Source organism: Oncorhynchus kisutch, unplaced genomic scaffold, assembly GCF_002021735.2.
Source record: "Oncorhynchus kisutch isolate 150728-3 unplaced genomic scaffold, Okis_V2 scaffold4000, whole genome shotgun sequence".
NCBI lineage: Eukaryota > Metazoa > Chordata > Actinopteri > Salmoniformes > Salmonidae > Oncorhynchus > Oncorhynchus kisutch.
In genome coordinates, this window is record NW_022265945.1 from 15,431 (window position 1) to 35,776 (window position 20,346).

The 20,346-nt window shown below is 48.4% G+C and overlaps 1 protein-coding gene across 1 annotated transcript in view; it reads left to right on the forward strand.

Annotated features, from left to right (window-relative positions):
• Positions 1-2,589: 2,589 nt before the first annotated feature.
• The window catches only part of LOC109876419 (retinoschisin-like), a 40,589-nt gene continuing 22,832 nt past the window's right edge, over positions 2,590-20,346 (forward strand). The window contains exons 1-2 of the mRNA XM_031821625.1: positions 2,590-2,833; positions 17,656-17,797. Of these exons, the coding sequence (XP_031677485.1) occupies positions 2,590-2,833; positions 17,656-17,797 (386 nt within the window). The remainder of the gene's footprint in view (positions 2,834-17,655; positions 17,798-20,346) is intronic.

The window sequence follows — 20,346 nt, forward strand, 5'->3', positions numbered from 1 at the left end:
GGGTTAGTACTGTTGGGTTGGGGTTAGTACTGTTGGGTTGGGGTTAGTACTGTTGGGTGTTGGGGTTAGTACTGTTGGGTTGGGGTTAGTACTGTTGGGTTAGCTTTAGGGTTAGTACTGTTGGGTTAGCTTTAGGGTTAGTACTATTGGGTTAGCTTTAGGGTTAGTACTGTTGGGTTGGGGTTAGTACTGTTGGGTTAGTACTGTTGGGTTGGGGTAAGTACTGTTGGGTTGGGGTTAGTACTGTTGGGTTGGGGTTAGTACTGTTGGGTTAGCTTTAGGGTTAGTACTGTTGGGTTAGCTTTAGGGTTAGTACTGTTGGGTTAGCTTTAGGGTTAGTACTGTTGGGTTGGGGTTAGTACTGTTGGGTTAGTACTGTTGGGTTGGGTTAGTACTGTTGGGTTGGGGTTAGTACTGTTGGGTTAGTACTGTTGGGTTAGTACTTTTGGGTTGGGGTTAGTACTGTTGGATTAGGGTTAGTACTGTTGGGTTGGGGTTAGTACTGTTGGGTTGGGGTTAGTACTGTTGGGTTAGGGTTAGTACTGTTAGGTTGGGGTTAGTACTGTTGGGTTGGTGTTAGTACTGTTGGGTTAGGGTTAGTACTGTTGGGTTGGGGTTAGTACTGTTGGGTTAGGGTTAGTACTGTTGGGTTGGGGCTAGTACTGTTGGGCTGGGGTTAGTACTGTTGGGTTGGGGTTAGTACTGTTGGGTTGGGGTTAGTACTGTTGGGTTGGGGTTAGTACTGTTGGGTTAGCTTTAGGGTTAGTACTGTTGGGTTAGCTTTAGGGTTAGTACTGTTGGGTTAGCTTTAGGGTTAGTACTGTTGGGTTGGGGTTAGTACTGTTGGGTTAGTACTGTTGGGTTGGGGTTAGTACTGTTGGGTTGGGGTTAGTACTGTTGGGTTAGTACTGTTGGGTTAGTACTTTTGGGTTGGGGTTAGTACTGTTGGATTAGGGTTAGTACTGTTGGGTTGGGGTTAGTACTGTTGGGTTGGGGTTAGTACTGTTGGGTTAGGGTTAGTACTGTTAGGTTGGGGTTAGTACTGTTGGGTTGGTGTTAGTACTGTTGGGTTAGGGTTAGTACTGTTGGGTTGGGGTTAGTACTGTTGGGTTAGGGTTAGTACTGTTGGGTTGGGGCTAGTACTGTTGGGCTGGGGTTAGTACTGTTGGGTTGGGGTTAGTACTGTTGGGTTGGGGTTAGTACTGTTGGGTTGGGGTTAGTACTGTTGGGTTAGCTTTAGGGTTAGTACTGTTGGGTTAGCTTTAGGGTTAGTACTGTTGGGTTAGCTTTAGGGTTAGTACTGTTGGGTCGGGGTTAGTACTGTTGGGTTAGTACTGTTGGGTTGGGGTTAGTACTGTTGGGTTAGTACTTTTGGGTTGGGGTTAGTACTGTTGGATTAGGGTTAGTACTGCTGGGTTGGGGTTAGTACTGTTGGGTTGGGGTTAGTACTGTTGGGTTAGTACTGTTGGGTTGGGGTTAGTACTGTTGGATTAGGGTTAGTACTGTTGGGTTGGGGTTAGTACTGCTGGGTTGGGGTTAGTACTGTTGGGTTGGGGTTAGTACTGTTGGGTTAGGGTTAGTACTGTTGGGTTGGGGTTAGTACTGCTGGGTTGGGGTTAGTACTGTTGGGTGGGGGTTAGTACTGTTGGGTTAGTACTGTTGGGTTGGGGTTAGTACTGTTGGATTAGGGTTAGTACTGTTGGGTTGGGGTTAGTACTGCTGGGTTGGGGTTAGTACTGTTTGGTTGGGGTTAGTACTGTTGGGTTAGCTTTAGGGTTAGTACTGTTGGGTTAGGTCTAACCTTAACCCTAACCCAGTGGCACCATTGTAAAGGTTGTCACACTACACTGCACTTCAACCCATCATGCTAATAAAAAGGCCTTCTTCAATTGCACAAGTCAATATGCCCTTGAGCAAATCACTTAACCCTAGTTGCTCCTTTAAATCGCTCTGGATAACTGTGTTTGCTAAATGACAAAAACAATCAAATCAATTACATTTTATTTTAGAACTTAATGCAATATTCATTCAACTCAGTTTCAAATCATGAAATACAAGTAAAATTGATGAATTCAATGATTCAATTTGTGCATCACAAATTCCAAAATATTACATCCAAATTCAATATCCTAATACAAATTCAAATACAATTTCTGTTGGCACTGAAATCGCTCCATAGGAGAGTCAGTTAGGAAGAGAAGAAAGAAGGAGAGATAGCATATGTTGGATGCCATTAGATGATCTCATTACTGTAGTGGCAATGTGATGAACAGATTACGTCCCTAAATAAGCCTGTCACTCAAAAGCCCTACTGCTCCCTGATACTGGGCCCAGGAGCACACGTGATGGAGGGCAGCCTGTGGACTTTGGAGCTGGCAACCATAGTTGATCCAGCATAGTGGATTAGAAGCTGCCTTTTACATAAACTGCTGGTGGGATGAAGCACCACTTTAGGGGACGACTGACCATCTGCTCCCAGCAGCCTCCCTCTCAGTCTCACTGCATGGGGTCAGAGCATCCAGTAGCCTCCCTCTCAGTCTCCCTGCATGGGGTCAGAGAACCCAGCAGCCTCCCTCTCAGCCTTCCAGCATGGGGTCAGAAGATCTGGCAGCCTCCCTCTCAGCCTCCCAGCATGGGGTCAGAGCAGCCAGCAGCCCCCTAGCATGGGGTCAGAGTCTGTCCTGGATGTTGAGCTCCCAGCAGCCTTCCTCTCAGCCTCCAAGCATGGGGTCAAAGCCTGTCCTGGATGTTGAGCTCCCAGCAGCCTCCCTCTCAGCCTCCAAGCATGGGGTCAGAGCACCCAGCAGCCTCTCTCTCAGCCTCCCAGCATGGGGTCAGAGCACCCAGCAGCCTCCCTCTCAGCCTCCCAGCATGGGGTCATAGCACCCAGCCACCTCCCTCTCAGCCTCCCAGCATGGGGTCAGAGCCTGTCCTGGATGTTGAGCTTCCAGCAGCCTCCCTCTCAGCCTCCCAGCTAGGGGTCAGAGCCTGCTTGTGTTCCCAGCTCCAACAGTGCAGTAATATTTAACTAAATGCTTGTGTTCCTAGCTCCAACAGTGCAGTAATATCTAACTAAATGCTTGTGTTCCTAGCTCCAACAGTGCAGTAATATCTAACTAAATGCTTGTGTTCCTAGCTCCAACAGTGCAGTAATATCTAACTAAATGCTTGTGTTCCTAGCTCCAACAGTGCAGTAATATCTAACTAAATGCTTGTGTTCCTAGCTCCAACAGTGCAGTAGTATCTAACTAAATGCTTGTGTTCCTAGCTCCAACAGTGCAGTAATATCTAACTAAATGCTTGTGTTCCTAGCTCCAACAGTGCAGTAATATCTAACTAAATGCTTGTGTTCCTAGCTCCAACAGTGCAGTAATATCTAACTAAATGCTTGTGTTCCTAGCTCCAACAGTGCAGTAGTATCTAACAATTCACAACAATACACACACATCTAAAAGTAAAAGAATGGAATTAAGAAATATATAAATATTAGGATGAGCAATGTCGGAGTGGTATTGACTAGAATACTGTCGTGACGTTGTATTAGTTCATGTGACGACTGTTGCTCATCGAATGATTAAAGGTTTCTAATTGTGTGATTAAATGAATCAAGCAATTATTAACTCATTAACCTGGGGCACTATGGGAAATTTGTTTTATTGAGTTTCTATTTCCCAAATTAACTCAAAGAATATCAGAATATCGATTTTACAACAGTCGCTAATTAATCAGTTTCCTCTACAGTCTCGTTCTGAACGTCGCATAATCCGGGAATCTGCATGGACCCGGGTCCCACCAATCTTAGTTGAGTATTTATGTACTAGAAAGCTAAAATGATGATAAAATATACACATACACAAAAACAGTCTAGGCTATTAATTAGAACTTAGTATAACGGGCCAACACACTAAGGCGCGTGTTACCCAAAATGGGGATTTAAAAGAGAGAGAAAAAGAGAACGTACACGAGAGAAATATAAATTTGGGTGCATTTGTCAGCTATACTTATTTTAACCCTTGCCCCAATCTGCCGCTCTTATGGGTCAGAATATAATGATGTAATTACGTGTGGGAGGTCTCAGATGGGAAGCTCCTCGTGGACCGTTTAGGCTTCTCAATGACGCACTTCTCCGGCGCAACTCTCTGGCTGTCCTCACGATGTCAGGGTCCTTTTGGCTTAGTGGTCTGTTCCCTCGCTCTTGCTCTGGAAGGGGTCTTCTGAGGACAGATAGCTCAGAGCTCACAGTGTAGGAATGAAACAGTGTAGATACCACGATTCGATGGAGAGTGGAGGCTAGGTGGTCCAGCTTGAATTCACCCGCTTAGACACAACTACTCATCCGTAGCTTGGGTAGAAAAAACCTTGTGTTGCATTTTGGGTTCGTTGACTTTTTAGACCATGGCTGCAGCTTGGGTCACTTAGTCTGATATGTTAATTCTTAACTCACATGTCTTATACCCTCGGGTCAGAAGTGGGAGTAACTGGGTGTACCAAGTTAAGAGGCAAGGTCTAGATTTTACTCAAATCCAATTTTAGACAACTAACTTCACATTTCATCTTTACCAAAACATTCTCTTTGATTTGGACATTTTCCACACAACGTACAATGTATAAACATCAAACATATACTAGGAAAACTCTTAAAGTTACAATGTTTTCATAATAACGTCATCTATTAACCTTTAATAACAAAACAAAAATGACATACATTTTCATATTCCATCTATCATCATGACCACCATTGTGGCTGACGGAAACCATTGTTCCAAAGTCCCTTTATTTCATGTTTAATGTTCTGAGGCTGGTTCTCCATAGTGAGAAGACAAAGGAATGTTGTCTGTGGCCTAAGATTTACCAGGGGCGTGAGGGGTCATAAAACCCCAACATCTTCAGACCCCTAGATCTCTCCTCCTCTGTTGGGGGTGAGAGATAATCTGTAGGGTTATGGTCTCCTGTAACCTGACCTGATCGGGACAGTCATGACAATACAGTAGAATAGAATACAGTATATACATATGAGATGAGTAAAGCAGTATGTAAACATTATTAAAGTGACCAGTGATTCCATGTTTATCTATATAGGGCAGCAGCATTTAAGTTGCAGGGTTGAGTAACCGGGTGGTACCCTGATAGTGATGGCTGTTTAACAGTCTGATTGTAACACGGGGCGAAGCAAGTGAACCCAAGTGCAGACTCAGACGGGGAGACAGGGATAAGGTAACTAAGGTATTTATTGAAAAGCGGGGGGAGATGGGGTGCAGGCCAGGGGGAGCTGGGGCGGGTAGCAGGGAACCAGGAACTGGGGCTGAGGCTGGGGCAAGTGGAGAAAGGGCAGACTAAGCAGGTCCGGAGCGGAATCCAAGGAAGCAGTAGAGCGGGGTTCCAGGGCAGAGAAGCAGGATTGACGTAACGAGGGATTGGACACAGGAACCAGTCAGAGCGGACAGAACTGTAGAGGAGAGAAAAGCAGCGTTGGGCTAGGGAAAAACAGGCACAACAAGATAACAAGATCTATGCGGGAACAAACGGCTGACTGAACAGGGGCTACGAACTGGCAGCGTGGAAGTGGCAGGGTTGAGTATTTGTAGATGCTTTGATTATGGAACAGGTTGCAACTGCCACCACTCACACAATCACACACACACATACACAGAGGTCTAATGTCCATTGCTCGTGTTTCTTGTCCCAAGCAAGTCTAATCGTCTTACTGGTGTCCTTTAGTATTGGTTTCTTTGCAGCAATTCGACCTGGTTCACGCAGTCTCCTCTGAACAGTTGATGTTGAGATGTGTCTGTTACTTGAACTCTGTGAAGCAGAGGGGAGGTATGTGAGGTGACATTGGCTCCCTCTGCTGGGATTACGGGAGCTGGGCACCCCCCGACACAGACAGATCTAAGTGGAGGTAATTAGAGGAAAGTGCCAACCAGCCATGGAGGCTAAATAAAAGGAGCACGATGGCACACCACGGGAGAGAAGGGAGATAGACGGAAACCAGTCAAGAGAGAAAAGGGAGAGAGAGAAGGGAGAGAGACGGACACCAGTTAAGAGAGAGAAGGGAGAGAGACGGACACCAGTCAAGAGAGAGAAGGGAGAGAGACGGACACCAGTCAAGAGAGAGAAGGGAGAGACGGACACCAGTCAAGAGAGAGAGACGGACACCAGTTAAGAGAGAGAGACGGACACCAGTCAAGAGAGAGAGAGACGGACACCAGTTAAGAGAGAGAGACGGACACGAGTTAAGAGAGAGAAGGGAGAAAGACGGACACCAGTTAAGAGAGAGAGATGGACACCAGTCAAGAGATAGAAGGGAGAGAGACGGACACCAGTTAAGAGAGAGAAGGGAGAGAGACGGACACCAGTCAAGAGAGAGAAGGGAGAGAGACGGACACCAGTCAAGAGAGAGAAGGGAGAGAGACGGACACCAGTCAAGAGAGAGAAGGGAGAGTGACGGACACCAGTTAAGAGAGAGAGACGGACACCAGTTAAGAGAGAGAAGGGAGAGAGACGGACACCAGTTAAGAGAGAGAGAGATGGACACCAGTTAAGAGAGAGAAGGGAGAGAGACGGACACCAGTCAAGAGATAGAAGGGAGAGAGACGGACACCAGTTAAGAGAGAGAGAGACGGACACCAGTTAAGAGAGAGAAGGGAGAGAGACGGACACCAGTTAAGAGAGAGAGACGGACACCGGTCAAGAGAGAGAGACGGACACCAGTTAAGAGAGAGAAGGGAGAGAGACGGACACCAGTTAAGAGAGAGAGACGGACACCAGTCAAGAGAGAGAAGGGAGAGAGACGGACACCAGTTGAGAGAGAGACGGACACCAGTCAAGAGAGAGAAGGGAGAGAGACGGACACCAGTTAAGAGAGAGAGACAGACACCAGTTAAGAGAGAGAAGGGAGAGAGACGGACACCAGTTAAGAGAGAGAGACGGACACCAGTTAAGAGAGAGAAGGGAGAGAGACAGACACCAGTCAAGAGAGAGAGACGGACACCAGTTAAGAGACAGAGACGGACACCAGTCAAGGGAGAGAGACGGACACCAGTTAAGAGAGAGAGACGGACACCAGTTAAGAGAGAGAGACGGACACCAGTCAAGAGAGAGAAGGGAGAGAGACGGACACCAGTTGAGAGAGAGACGGACACCAGTCAAGAGAGAGAAGGGAGAGAGATGGACACCAGTTAAGAGAGAGAGACGGACACCAGTTAAGAGAGAGAAGGGAGAGAGACAGACACCAGTTAAGAGAGAGAGACGGACACCAGTTAAGAGAGAGAGACGGACACCAGTTAAGAGAGAGAAGGGAGAGAGACGGACACCAGTTAAGAGAGAGAGACGGACACCAGTTAAGAGAGAGAGACGGACACCAGTTAAGAGAGAGAGACGGACACCAGTTAAGAGAGAGAAGGGAGAGAGACGGACACCAGTTAAGAGAGAGAAGGGAGAGAGACGGACACCAGTTAAGAGAGAGAAGGGAGAGAGACGGACACCAGTTAAGAGAGAGAGACGGACACCAGTTAAGAGAGAGAAGGGAGAGAGACGGACACCAGTCAAGAGAGAGAGACGGACACCAGTTAAGAGAGAGAAGGGAGAGAGACGGACACCAGTTAAGAGAGAGAGACGGACACCAGTCAAGAGAGAGAGACGGACACCAGTTAAGAGAGAGAGACGGACACCAGTTAAGAGAGAGAAGGGAGAGAGACCGACACCAGTTAAGAGAGAGAGACGGACACCAGTCAAGAGAGAGAGACGGACACCAGTTAAGAGAGAGAAGGGAGAGAGACGGACACCAGTTAAGAGAGAGAAGGGAGAGAGACGGACACCAGTTAAGAGAGAGAAGGGAGAGAGACGGACACCAGTTAAGAGAGAGAGAGACGGACACCAGTTAAGAGAGAGAAGGGAGAGAGACGGACACCAGTTAAGAGAGAGAGAGACGGACACCAGTTAAGAGAGAGAGAGACGGACACCAGTCAAGAGAAAGAAGGGAGAGAGACAGACACCAGTTAAGAGAGAGAGACGGACACGAGTTAAGAGAGAGAGACGGACACCAGTCAAGAGAAAGAAGGGAGAGAGACGGACACCAGTCAAGAGATAGAAGGGAGAGAGACGGACACCAGTTAAGAGAGAGAAGGGAGAGAGACGGAAACCAGTCAAGAGAGAGAAGGGAGAGAGACGGACACCAGTCAAGAGAGAGGAGGGAGAGACGGACACCAGTCAAGAGAGAGAAGGGAGAGAGACGGACACCAGTCAAGAGAGAGAATGGAGAGAGAAGGACACCAGTCAAGAGAGAGAAGGGAGAGAAACAGACACCAGTCAAGAGAGAGAAACGGCCACCAGTTAAGAGAGAGAAGGGTGAGAGACGGACACCAGTTAAGAGAGAGAGACGGACACCAGTTAAGATAGAGAAGGGAGAGAGACGGACACCAGTCAAGAGAGAGAGACGGACACCAGTTAAGAGAGAGAGACGGACACCAGTTAAGAGAGAGAAGGGAGAGAGACGGACACCAGTTAAGAGAGAGAGACGGACACCAGTTAAGAGAGAGAGACGGACACCAGTTAAGAGAGAGAGACGGACACCAGTCAAGAGAGAGAAGGGAGAGAGACGGACACCAGTTAAGAGAGAGAGACGGACACCAGTCAAGAGAGAGAAGGGAGAGAGATGGACACCAGTTAAGAGAGAGAGACGGACACCAGTCAAGAGAGAGAAGGGAGAGAGACGGACACCAGTTAAGAGAGAGAGAGATGGACACCAGTTAAGAGAGAGAAGGGAGAGAAACGGACACCAGTTAAGAGAGAGAGACGGACACCAGTTAAGAGAGAGAAGGGTGAGAGACGGACACCAGTTAAGAGAGCGAGACGGACACCAGTTAAGAGAGAGAAGGGAGAGAGACGGACACCAGTCAAGAGATAGAAGGGTGAGAGACGGACACCAGTTAAGAGAGAGAGATGGACACCAGTTAAGAGAGAGAAGGGAGAGAGACGGACACCAGTCAAGAGAGAGAGACGGACACCAGTTAAGAGAGAGAGACGGACACCAGTTAAGAGAGAGAAGGGAGAGAGACGGACACCAGTTAAGAGAGAGAGACGGACACCAGTCAAGAGAGAGAGACGGACACCAGTTAAGAGAGAGAAGGGAGAGAGACGGACACCAGTTAAGAGAGAGAGAGACGGACACCAATCAAGAGAGAGAAGGGAGAGAGACAGACACCAGTTAAGAGAGAGAGACGGACACCAGTTAAGAGAGAGAGACGGACACCAGTCAAGAGAGAGAAGGGAGAGAGACGGACACCAGTTAAGAGAGAGAAGGGAGAGAGACAGACACCAGTTAAGAGAGAGAGACGGACACCAGTCAAGAGAGAGAAGGGAGAGAGACAGACACCAGTTAAGAGAGAGAGACAGACACCAGTTAAGAGAGAGACGGACACCAGTTTAAGAGAGAGAGGGGAGAGAGACGGACACCAGTTAAGAGAGAGAAGGGAGAGAGACGGACACCAGTTAAGAGAGAGAGACGGACACCGGTCAAGAGAGAGAGACGGACACCAGTTAAGAGAGAGAAGGGAGAGAGACGGACACCAGTTAAGAGAGAGAGACGGACACCAGTCAAGAGAGAGAAGGGAGAGAGACGGACACCAGTTAAGAGAGAGAAGGGAGAGAGACAGACACCAGTTAAGAGAGAGAGACGGACACCAGTCAAGAGAGAGAAGGGAGAGAGACAGACACCAGTTAAGAGAGAGAGACAGACACCAGTTAAGAGAGAGACGGACACCAGTTTAAGAGAGAGAGGGGAGAGAGACGGACACCAGTTAAGAGAGAGAAGGGAGAGAGACGGACACCAGTTAAGAGAGAGAGACGGACACCGGTCAAGAGAGAGAGACGGACACCAGTTAAGAGAGAGAAGGGAGAGAGACGGACACCAGTTAAGAGAGAGAGACGGACACCAGTCAAGAGAGAGAAGGGGGAGAGACGGACACCAGTTGAGAGAGAGACGGACACCAGTCAAGAGAGAGAAGGGAGAGAGACGGACACCAGTTAAGAGAGAGAGACGGACACCAGTTAAGAGAGAGAAGGGAGAGAGACAGACACCAGTCAAGAGAGAGAGACGGACACCAGTTAAGAGACAGAGACGGACACCAGTCAAGGGAGAGAGACGGACACCAGTTAAGAGAGAGAGACGGACACCAGTTAAGAGAGAGAGACGGACACCAGTCAAGAGAGAGAAGGGAGAGAGACGGACACCAGTTGAGAGAGAGACGGACACCAGTCAAGAGAGAGAAGGGAGAGAGATGGACACCAGTTAAGAGACAGAGACGGACACCAGTCAAGGGAGAGATACGGACACCAGTTAAGAGAGAGAAGGGAGAGAGACGGACACCAGTTAAGAGAGAGAGACGGACACCAGTTAAGAGAGAGAAGGGAGAGAGACAGACACCAGTCAAGAGAGAGAGACGGACACCAGTTAAGAGAGAGAAGGGAGAGAGACGGACACCAGTCAAGAGAGAGAGAGACGGACACCAGTTAAGAGAGAGAGACGGACACCAGTCAAGAGAAAGAAGGGAGAGAGACAGACACCAGTTAAGAGAGAGAGACGGACACGAGTTAAGAGAGAGAAGGGAGAGAGACGGACACCAGTTAAGAGAGAGAGACGGACACCAGTCAAGAGAAAGAAGGGAGAGAGACGGACACCAGTTAAGAGAGAGAGACGGACACCAGTCAAGAGATAGAAGGGAGAGAGACGGACACCAGTTAAGAGAGAGAAGGGAGAGAGACGGAAACCAGTCAAGAGAGAGAAGGGAGAGAGACGGACACCAGTCAAGAGAGAGAAGGGAGAGAGACGGACACCAGTCAAGAGAGAGAAGGGAGAGAGACGGACACCAGTCAAGAGAGAGAGACGGACACCAGTTAAGATAGAGAAGGGAGAGAGACGGACACCAGTCAAGAGAGAGAGACGGACACCAGTTAAGATAGAGAAGGGAGAGAGACGGACACCAGTCAAGAGAGAGAGACGGACACCAGTCAAGAGAGAGAAACGGCCACCAGTTAAGATAGAGAAGGGAGAGAGACGGACACCAGTCAAGAGAGAGAGACGGACACCAGTTAAGAGAGAGAGACGGACACCAGTTAAGAGAGAGAGACGGACACCAGTCAAGAGAGAGAAGGGTGAGAGACAGACACCAGTTAAGAGAGAGAGACGGACACCAGTTAAGAGAGAGAGACGGACACCAGTTAAGAGAGAGAGACGGACACCAGTTAAGAGAGAGAAGGGAGAGAGACGGACACCAGTTAAGAGAGAGAGACGGACACCAGTTAAGAGAGAGAAGGGTGAGAGACGGACACCAGTTAAGAGAGAGAGACGGACACCAGTTAAGAGAGAGAAGGGAGAGAGACGGACACCAGTCAAGAGAGAGAGACGGACACCAGTTAAGAGAGAGAGACGGACACCAGTTAAGAGAGAGAAGGGAGAGAGACGGACACCAGTTAAGAGAGAGAGACGGACACCAGTCAAGAGAGAGAGACGGACACCAGTTAAGAGAGAGAAGGGAGAGAGACGGACACCAGTTAAGAGAGAGAGAGACGGACACCAATCAAGAGAGAGAAGGGAGAGAGACAGACACCAGTTAAGAGAGAGAGACGGACACCAGTCAAGAGAGAGAAGGGAGAGAGACAGACACCAGTTAAGAGAGAGAGACGGACACCAGTCAAGAGAGAGAAGGGAGAGAGATGGACACCAGTTAAGAGAGAGAAGGGAGAGAGATGGACACCAGTTAAGAGAGAGAAGGGAGAGAGACGGACACCAGTCAAGAGAGAGAAGGGAGAGAGACGGACACCAGTCAAGAGAGAGAAGGGAGAGAGACGGACACCAGTTAAGAGAGAGAGACGGACACCAGTCAAGAGAGAGAGACAGACACCAGTCAAGAGAGAGAGACAGACACCAGTCAAGAGAGAGAGACGGACACCAGTTAAGAGAGAGAGACAGACACCAGTCAAGAGAGAGAGACAGACACCAGTCAAGAGAGAGAAGGGAGAGAGACAGACACCAGTTAAGAGAGAGAGACGGACACCAGTTAAGAGAGAGAGACGGACACCAGTCAAGAGAGAGAAGGGAGAGAGACAGACACCAGTCAAGAGAGAGAGACAGACACCAGTTAAGAGAGAGAGAGACGGACACCAGTCAAGAGAGAGAAGGGAGAGAGACAGACACCAGTTAAGAGAGAGAGACGGACACCAGTTAAGAGAGAGAGACGGACACCAGTCAAGAGAGAGAAGGGAGAGAGACAGACACCAGTTGAGAGAGAGAGACGGACACCAGTTAAGAGAGAGAAGGGAGAGAGACGGACACCAGTTAAGAGAGAGAGACGGACACCAGTTAAGAGAGAGAGACAGACACCAGTTAAGAGAGAGAGACGGACACGAGTTAAGAGAGAGAGACGGACACCAGTTAAGAGAGAGAAGGGAGAGAGATGGACACCAGTTAAGAGAGAGAAGGGTGAGAGACGGACACCAGTTAAGAGAGCGAGACGGACACCAGTTAAGAGAGAGAAGGGAGAGAGACGGACACCAGTCAAGAGATAGAAGGGTGAGAGACGGACACCAGTTAAGAGAGAGAGATGGACACCAGTTAAGAGAGAGAAGGGAGAGAGACGGACACCAGTCAAGAGAGAGAGACGGACACCAGTTAAGAGAGAGAGACGGACACCAGTTAAGAGAGAGAAGGGAGAGAGACGGACACCAGTTAAGAGAGAGAGACGGACACCAGTCAAGAGAGAGAGACGGACACCAGTTAAGAGAGAGAAGGGAGAGAGACGGACACCAGTTAAGAGAGAGAGAGACGGACACCAATCAAGAGAGAGAAGGGAGAGAGACAGACACCAGTTAAGAGAGAGAGACGGACACCAGTTAAGAGAGAGAGACGGACACCAGTCAAGAGAGAGAAGGGAGAGAGACGGACACCAGTTAAGAGAGAGAAGGGAGAGAGACAGACACCAGTTAAGAGAGAGAGACGGACACCAGTCAAGAGAGAGAAGGGAGAGAGACAGACACCAGTTAAGAGAGAGAGACAGACACCAGTTAAGAGAGAGACGGACACCAGTTTAAGAGAGAGAGGGGAGAGAGACGGACACCAGTTAAGAGAGAGAAGGGAGAGAGACGGACACCAGTTAAGAGAGAGAGACGGACACCGGTCAAGAGAGAGAGACGGACACCAGTTAAGAGAGAGAAGGGAGAGAGACGGACACCAGTTAAGAGAGAGAGACGGACACCAGTCAAGAGAGAGAAGGGAGAGAGACGGACACCAGTTAAGAGAGAGAAGGGAGAGAGACAGACACCAGTTAAGAGAGAGAGACGGACACCAGTCAAGAGAGAGAAGGGAGAGAGACAGACACCAGTTAAGAGAGAGAGACAGACACCAGTTAAGAGAGAGACGGACACCAGTTTAAGAGAGAGAGGGGAGAGAGACGGACACCAGTTAAGAGAGAGAAGGGAGAGAGACGGACACCAGTTAAGAGAGAGAGACGGACACCGGTCAAGAGAGAGAGACGGACACCAGTTAAGAGAGAGAAGGGAGAGAGACGGACACCAGTTAAGAGAGAGAGACGGACACCAGTCAAGAGAGAGAAGGGAGAGAGACAGACACCAGTTAAGAGAGAGAAGGGAGAGAGACGGAAACCAGTCAAGAGAGAGAAGGGAGAGAGACGGACACCAGTCAAGAGAGAGAAGGGAGAGAGACGGACACCAGTCAAGAGAGAGAAGGGAGAGAGACGGACACCAGTCAAGAGAGAGAGACGGACACCAGTTAAGATAGAGAAGGGAGAGAGACGGACACCAGTCAAGAGAGAGAGACGGACACCAGTTAAGATAGAGAAGGGAGAGAGACGGACACCAGTCAAGAGAGAGAGACGGACACCAGTTAAGAGAGAGAGACGGACACCAGTTAAGAGAGAGAAGGGAGAGAGACGGACACCAGTTAAGAGAGAGAGACGGACACCAGTTAAGAGAGAGAGACGGACACCAGTCAAGAGAGAGAAGGGTGAGAGACAGACACCAGTTAAGAGAGAGAGACGGACACCAGTTAAGAGAGAGAAGGGAGAGAGACGGACACCAGTCAAGAGAGAGAGACGGACACCAGTTAAGAGAGAGAAGGGAGAGAGACGGACACCAGTTAAGAGAGAGAGACGGACACCAGTTAAGAGAGAGAGACGGACACCAGTTAAGAGAGAGAGACGGACACCAGTTAAGAGAGAGAAGGGAGAGAGACGGACACCAGTTAAGAGAGAGAGACGGACACCAGTTAAGAGAGAGAAGGGTGAGAGACGGACACCAGTTAAGAGAGAGAGACGGACACCAGTTAAGAGAGAGAAGGGAGAGAGACGGACACCAGTCAAGAGAGAGAGACGGACACCAGTTAAGAGAGAGAGACGGACACCAGTTAAGAGAGAGAAGGGAGAGAGACGGACACCAGTTAAGAGAGAGAGACGGACACCAGTCAAGAGAGAGAGACGGACACCAGTTAAGAGAGAGAAGGGAGAGAGACGGACACCAGTTAAGAGAGAGAGAGACGGACACCAATCAAGAGAGAGAAGGGAGAGAGACAGACACCAGTTAAGAGAGAGAGACGGACACCAGTCAAGAGAGAGAAGGGAGAGAGACAGACACCAGTTAAGAGAGAGAGACGGACACCAGTCAAGAGAGAGAAGGGAGAGAGACGGACACCAGTTAAGAGAGAGAAGGGAGAGAGATGGACACCAGTTAAGAGAGAGAAGGGAGAGAGACGGACACCAGTCAAGAGAGAGAAGGGAGAGAGACGGACACCAGTCAAGAGAGAGAAGGGAGAGAGACGGACACCAGTTAAGAGAGAGAGACGGACACCAGTCAAGAGAGAGAGACAGACACCAGTCAAGAGAGAGAGACAGACACCAGTCAAGAGAGAGAGACGGACACCAGTTAAGAGAGAGAGACAGACACCAGTCAAGAGAGAGAGACAGACACCAGTCAAGAGAGAGAAGGGAGAGAGACAGACACCAGTTAAGAGAGAGAGACGGACACCAGTTAAGAGAGAGAGACGGACACCAGTCAAGAGAGAGAAGGGAGAGAGACAGACACCAGTCAAGAGAGAGAGACAGACACCAGTTAAGAGAGAGAGAGACGGACACCAGTCAAGAGAGAGAAGGGAGAGAGACAGACACCAGTTAAGAGAGAGAGACGGACACCAGTTAAGAGAGAGAAGGGAGAGAGATGGACACCAGTTAAGAGAGAGAAGGGAGAGAGACGGACACCAGTCAAGAGAGAGAAGGGAGAGAGACGGACACCAGTCAAGAGAGAGAAGGGAGAGAGACGGACACCAGTTAAGAGAGAGAGACGGACACCAGTCAAGAGAGAGAGACAGACACCAGTCAAGAGAGAGAGACAGACACCAGTCAAGAGAGAGAGACGGACACCAGTTAAGAGAGAGAGACAGACACCAGTCAAGAGAGAGAGACAGACACCAGTCAAGAGAGAGAAGGGAGAGAGACAGACACCAGTTAAGAGAGAGAGACGGACACCAGTTAAGAGAGAGAGACGGACACCAGTCAAGAGAGAGAAGGGAGAGAGACAGACACCAGTCAAGAGAGAGAGACAGACACCAGTTAAGAGAGAGAGAGACGGACACCAGTCAAGAGAGAGAAGGGAGAGAGACAGACACCAGTTAAGAGAGAGAGACGGACACCAGTTAAGAGAGAGAGACGGACACCAGTCAAGAGAGAGAAGGGAGAGAGACAGACACCAGTTGAGAGAGAGAGACGGACACCAGTTAAGAGAGAGAAGGGAGAGAGACGGACACCAGTTAAGAGAGAGAGACGGACACCAGTTAAGAGAGAGAGACAGACACCAGTTAAGAGAGAGAGACGGACACGAGTTAAGAGAGAGAGACGGACACCAGTTAAGAGAGAGAAGGGAGAGAGATGGACACCAGTTAAGAGAGAGAAGGGAGAGAGACGGACACCAGTTAAGAGAGAGAGAGACGGACACCAGTTAAGAGAGAGAAGGGTGAGAGACGGACACCAGTCAAGAGAGAGAAGGGAGAGAGACGGACACCAGTTAAGGGAGAGAGACGGACACCAGTTAAGAGAGAGAGACGGACACGAGTTAAGAGAGAGAAGGGTGAGAGACGGACACCAGTCAAGAGAGAGAAGGGTGAGAGACGGACACCAGTTAAGAGAGAGAGACAGACACCAGTTAAGAGAGAGAAGAGAGAGAGACGGACACCAGTCAAGAGAGAGAAGGGAGAGAGACGGACACCAGTCAAGAGAGAGAAGGGAGAGAGACGGACACCAGTCAAGAGAGAGAAGGAAGACCGAGCAAAACCTAAGTTATTTCTTTGATATATTTATTTTCTGTTTTAGTAAAATTGTTTTTCGGACCAAAGCCTCCCTGTCTCTGTGTCAATCTCTGGAGGCTCAACCCAACACCCCACAGTTTACCACATTATCCTCTGCAGCAGAGAACTCTGGGTCTTCCTTTCCTGTGGCGGTCCTCATGACAGCCAGTGACTGCGACTGCACTTGAAGAAACTTTTAAAGTTCTTGAAATGTCTGGGTTGACTGACCTTCATGTCTTAAAGCAATGATGGACCCTCTTTGCTTAATGGAGCTGTTCTTGCCATAATATGGACTTGGTGTTTTACCAAATAGAGCTATCTCCTGTATACCAACCCTACTTTGTCACAACAAAACTGATTGGCTCAAACGCATTAAGAAGGAAAGAAATTCCACAAATGTACTTTTAACAAGACTCACCTGTTAATTGAATTGCATTCCAGGCGACTACCTCATGAAGTTGGTTGAGAGAATGCCAAGAGTGTGCAAAGCTGTCATCAAGGCAAAGGGTGGCTACTTTGAATAATCTCAAATATAACATATTTTGATTTGTTTAACACTTTTTTGGTTACTACATGATTCCATATGTGTTATTTCATAGTGTTGATGTCTTCACTATTATTCAACAATGTAGAAAATAGTGAAAATAAAGAAAAACCCTTGCAAGAGTAGGTGTGTCCAAACTTTTGACTGGTACTGTATGTATATATAAAATATATAATGAAGATTGGAAATGATGCAGACATTGATAGAAGCCACAATCTATGTGCAATATTAAACCTGATCTACCCCCTAAAAAAACAAAATCACTCATATTACACTGAGCTCAGTGGTGTGAAGGACCCTTACATGGTGAAGGTGACAATGTGGCAATGTGTCCAGATTGATGTCCAGCCAACATATACATGCACAGAGAGCATGATGTGAGCCACAATACTTTACATCCAACAGGAACAGACTGGCAGACTGGCAGAGACAAACCCCAGCAGGAGATTTACACAGAATCTCAAACATCTGTAAATCTCTGTAAACATTTGCCGTTGATCAACTTCCCAGATTGTCTCTCTGTGTCACGCTAGGATAGCATCAGGGGTTTGATGGAGTGTTACGCAACACTAGGAGCCCTGACATTTTAACGTTTCATAACCAGATTACAATTTAGATACCGTGCTCTGATTTGTACCACTCCAACTGTGAGAATACAAATGAGATTGTGAAAAATGTTATGTTGAAAATAGACTCTTCAGCAATGTGCCATAGCACTTTATGACTTGATAGATGAGTTGTTAAACAGTGTGCCTGTGCTCCACAGAGTGTCTCTATCACAAGCCCCTGGGGTTCGAGGCTGGTTCAGTGGCACCGGACCAGATTAGCTGTTCTAACCAGGAAGAGTACAGCGGCTGGTATTCGTCCTGGACCTCCAACAGGGCACGACTCAACAGCCAGGGCTTCGGGTCAGTTCTGCTGTCTATACTCATGTCCTATCTGTCTGTCTGTCTGTCTGTTCATAATACTGTCGTCCCATAGAGTTTCCCGGTTTCACATCATACACTCACATTGTCAAAGATCTCTTAACCATCCTCAGAAGAGCTTGGTGGTTAATATGTGCTTGTGGTAACATTTTGCAACAAGGATCTGTTGTACCTCAGGTGTCATAATCTTGGTGTTGTCCTTCTGTATTATAATGTGTATGTTGGTCTCCTGTCCTAAATCAGGTGTATGCATCACAATGTGTATGACCCTCTCTCCTCTCCAGGGGTGTAAACTACAAGCAGGATCAATGTGTAGGACCCTCTCTCCCCTCCAGTGGTGTAAACTACAAGCAGGATCAATGTGTATGACCCTCTCTCCTCTCCAGGGGCGTAAACTACAAGCAGGATCAATGTGTATGACCCTCTCTCCTCTCCAGTGGCGTAAAGTACAAGCAGGATCAATGTGTATGACCCTCTCTCCTCTCCAGGGGCGTAAACTACAAGCAGGATCAATGTGTATGACCCTCTCTCTTCTCCAGTGTGGTAAACTAACTACAAGCAGGATCAATGTGTATGACCCTCTCTCCTTTCCAGTGGCATAAACTACAAGCAGGATCAATGTGTATGACCCTCTCTCTTCTCCAGTGTGGTAAACTAACTACAAGCAGGATCAATGTGTATGACCCTCTCTCCTTTCCAGTGGCATAAACTACAAGCAGGATCAATGTGTATGACCCTCTCTCTTCTCCAGTGTGGTAAACTAACTACAAGCAGGATCACTGTTTATGACCTCCTCTCCAGGGGCGTAAACTACAAGCAGGATCAATGTGTATGACCCTCTCTCCTCTCCAGGGGCGTAAACTACAAGCAGGATGATCAATGTGTATGACCCTCTCTCTTCTCTAGTGTGGTAAACTACAAGCAGGATCAATGTGTATGACCCTCTCTCCTCTCCAGGGGCGTAAACTAACTACAAGCAGGATCAATGTTTATGACCCTCTTCTCCAGTGTGGTAAACTACAAGCAGGATCAATGTGTATGACCCTCTCTCCTCTCCAGTGGCGTAAACTACAAGCAGGATCAATGTGTATGACCCTCTCTCCTCTCCAGTGGCGTAAACTACAAGCAGGATCAATGTGTATGACCCTCTCTCCTCTCCAGGGGCGTAAACTACAAGCAGGATCAATGTGTATGACCCTCTCTCCTCTCCAGGGGCGTAAACTACAAGCAGGATCAATGTGTATGACCCTCTCTCTTCTCCAGTGTGGTAAACTAACTACAAGCAGGATCAATGTGTATGACCCTCTCTCTTCTCCAGTGTGGTAAACTAACTACAAGCAGGATCACTGTTTATGACCTCCTCTCCAGGGGCGTAAACTACAAGCAGGATCAATGTGTATGACCCTCTCTCCTCTCCAGGGGCGTAAACTACAAGCAGGATCAATGTGTATGACCCTCTCTCTTCTCTAGTGTGGTAAACTACAAGCAGGATCAATGTGTATGACCCACTCTCCTCTCCAGGGGCGTAAACTACAAGCAGGATCAATGTGTATGACCCTCTCTCCTCTCCAGGGGCGTAAACTACAAGCAGGATCAATGTGTATGACCCACTCTCCTCTCCAGGGGCGTAAACTACAAGCAGGATCAATGTGTATGACCCTCTCTCCTCTCCAGGGGCGTAAACTACAAGCAGGATCAATGTGTATGACCCTCTCTCCTCTCCAGGGGCGTAAACTACAAGCAGGATCAATGTGTATGACCCTCTCTCCTCTCCAGGGGCGTAAACTACAAGCAGGATCAATGTGTATGACCCTCTCTCCTCTCCAGGGGTGTAAACTACAACCAGGATCAATGTGTATGACCCTCTCTCCTCTCCAGGGGCGTAAACTACAAGCAGGATCAATGTGTATGACCCTCTCTCCTCTCCAGGGGCGTAAACTACAAGCAGGATCAATGTGTATGACCCTCTCTCCTCTCCAGGGGTGTAAACTACAACCAGGATCAATGTGTATGACCCTCTCTCCTCTCCAGGGGTGTAAACTACAACCAGGATCAATGTGTATGACCCTCTCTCCTCTCCAGGGGTGTAAACTACAAGCAGGATCAATGTGTATGACCCTCTCTCCTCTCCAGGGGTGTAAACTACAACCAGGATCAATGTGTATGACCCTCTCTCCTCTCCAGGGGTGTAAACTACAACCAGGATCAATGTGTATGACCCTCTCTCCTCTCCAGGGGCGTAAACTACAAGCAGGATGATCAATGTGTATGACCCTCTCTCCTCTCCAGGGGCGTAAACTACAAGCAGGATCAATGTGTATGACCCTCTCTCTTCTCCAGTGTGGTAAACTAACTACAAGCAGGATCACTGTTTATGACCTCCTCTCCAGGGGCGTAAACTACAAGCAGGATCACTGTTTATGACCTCCTCTCCAGGGGCGTAAACTACAAGCAGGATCACTGTTTATGACCTCCTCTCCAGGGGCGTAAACTACAAGCAGGATCAATGTGTATGACCCTCTCTCCTCTCC